The sequence below is a fragment of the Atta colombica genome, unplaced genomic scaffold (assembly GCF_001594045.1).
Source record: "Atta colombica isolate Treedump-2 unplaced genomic scaffold, Acol1.0 scaffold19, whole genome shotgun sequence".
In the NCBI taxonomy this organism is placed as follows: Eukaryota; Metazoa; Arthropoda; class Insecta; order Hymenoptera; family Formicidae; genus Atta; species Atta colombica.
This window is the reverse complement of record NW_017259282.1, coordinates 231,016-233,562: the sequence shown is the minus strand read 5'-3', so window position 1 is coordinate 233,562 and position 2,547 is coordinate 231,016. Positions and strand designations below refer to the sequence as shown.

The 2,547-nt window shown below is 32.7% G+C and overlaps 1 protein-coding gene across 1 annotated transcript in view; it reads right to left on the bottom strand.

The window, feature by feature from the left end:
- Positions 1 to 1,155: 1,155 nt before the first annotated feature.
- Positions 1,156 to 2,547, bottom strand: part of LOC108686804 — a 6,829-nt gene continuing 5,437 nt past the window's right edge. The window contains exon 5 of the mRNA XM_018192273.1: positions 1,156 to 1,939. Within this exon, the coding sequence (XP_018047762.1) occupies positions 1,623 to 1,939 (317 nt within the window). The 3' untranslated portion in view covers positions 1,156 to 1,622. The remainder of the gene's footprint in view (positions 1,940 to 2,547) is intronic.

The following is a 2,547-nucleotide window of genomic DNA, read 5'->3' as shown; positions in this document are numbered from 1 at the left end:
CATATATATATATATATTTACTATATATATAAAAGTATTCTATTTTAAATAATGCATTAAGATTTCTCGAAAACTATGGTAGATACAAAAAAAATGTTTCAAATAAAAGTTGTATGGTTCGGAGGGAGACATAACAAGGTACATTGATTTGATCTTGGATAACGTCGCCAAAGTCACATCAATTTTTTTTAATGGAGCATCCTATTTTTGGAATCTAATAGCTGGTGTCGAGAGTTTTCCAAAATACTAAGAAAATATTTTTTCATTAAGTACTTTTTGAGTTATGATGCTTAAAAGTTACAGTATTGCCAACGTTACAAGATGTCCAACGGCTAAAAATCTCTTGAATGTTGTTCATCAAGATCATATCTTAGATAACATTTGTCAACATCAAGATTACTAGAGATTATTTCTCTTATTTTAATTTTTGCACTAAAAATTTATTTTTATAAAAATAAAAAGTACAATCTCTAATTTTGATCTTGACAAATGTTATCCAGGACATAATTCTGAACAGCATTCAAGAGCCATTGATTACACCTTACATAATGTAATACTGGCGGTACTGTAATTTTCAAGCCTTGTAACTCGAAAAGTACGTAATAAAAAATAACTTTATTACAGTGCTTTGAAAAGCTCTTAACATCAGCTATTAAATTCTGCCATTCAAAAATAAAATATTCCAAAAAAAAAACACGAGTCTCTCCTTCATGATGAAATGGAAGACTTGCCAATCTCTGTCAATAGAATAAGGAGATTGAGTCATCACTCTTCTAACATAAAGGACTGAGAAAATTACAATAAATGTTTAAACATACTGATGGCTCGAAGACAACTTTTGAATTGGTAATAAACGATTTTTATTTTCGGACTAAGTGCCGTGAAACTCTCATTAGTCCTTCTTTGTTTTTACATTTGACATTCTCGAGAGTTGTTACTTGTCTTAGTTTCACTTTTGTTTGAAACATTTTTTCGTATCTTTATAACCATATTTCCATATCTTTATAATCATAATTTTCGAGAAATCTTAATAATTATTTAAAATGGGACACCCTGTATATATATATATATATATATATATATATATATATACACATGCAGTGCATTAGAATTATTTTTTATACAAGATACGTAAACAAATAAAAAGTTGCGCCACTATCAATAATTACATCGCAGATTGTACTTGATTTATACTACATATTATCAGGATGAAGCTCGATATAACTTTGATTATCACTGCTTTTGCAAGCGTAGTTGAAATCTGGCAATATAACCTGATGACCGATATTTCCGTGGAAAATTACTGAATACGGTTGAGTTGATATAAAATTACATTATTGCAATTTTATGATAACAATTGAGCTAGCGCATATTATCGAGCTGGCATTTCTAGCTACATTATCTTCTAAGAAACTTCAAAAGCCGTCCAAGAGATATGTATCAATAAATGAATGAAAAGATTCTAAAACGCTCTTACCAACAGAGACATCAGTCATCATATTTCGTCATGTGTCCGAAATTTTTGATTCGCGGCACGCAAAAAGTCGATCTTTCTCTCAATCTTTTCAATGTCCGGCCCATCGCGCACAAATACAGAGAAGGCATTTTGCACGGTCATGGTATTATTGACCGGAGCTGACGGATGTAGTATCGCTGGCGGTGGACGCGGTATCTGACAACGGAAGCGGTAATGATAGCGGCAAGGATGATGCCGTGGATTTCAGTAGTTCGTATTGTCCCCGCGGCATCCGAATAGTGGATGGTGATAGCATCACGTTCATATTCTCAGGTAACGGCGGAAATACATTGTTCTGAAACTGACCGGACACGTTGCCCACCGGATCATAGTTCGCTACCACGATCACCTTGCCACTTCTGCTGCATGCCTTACCGACTCCGAAATAACAGCTTCTCGCCCATATTAGCTGAGTGAAGTGACCTAGGAAGATGCTCCTTTGAATCATTTTCCATAAAGTTAAATAGATATATATTAAAATTCATATCATACATGTATCTATAAATATAATACTATAAAGGGTGGGGCAATAACTTTGTCCATCTTGAACATTTCCGCTATTTTTAGAGATATGAAAATATTGTAATTACAAAAGTGTACGGTATCAAGAGGACTCTAATATATGCTGACAATAATTTTTCTAGGTGGAAGCGCTTCGGAAATTTCACCTCCTTTTTTAATGCATGCTGTATTTTTTAACCTTAGTGTAATAACGGATGTTAATAACGGATTTAGACGATTTCAACGACCTATGATAAAAGGTCATTTGTCATTAAATAAAGAAGTAAAATAATGATTCTTACGTTACAAGAAATGATGTCCATTTACATCAATGTAACATTGAATTTCTGAAGCATATACACTTCTTAACGTTTCCGGATTGATTGTCGCACATGCTACAATGACTACGTTTAGCGGACTCAACAGTTGAATAAGCGCTTGTTGTTTTTGTTTGGTGTATTCTTTTAGATCATCCAATCAGCATTTTAGATCTGGAAGAATATATATATACATATATATATATATATATA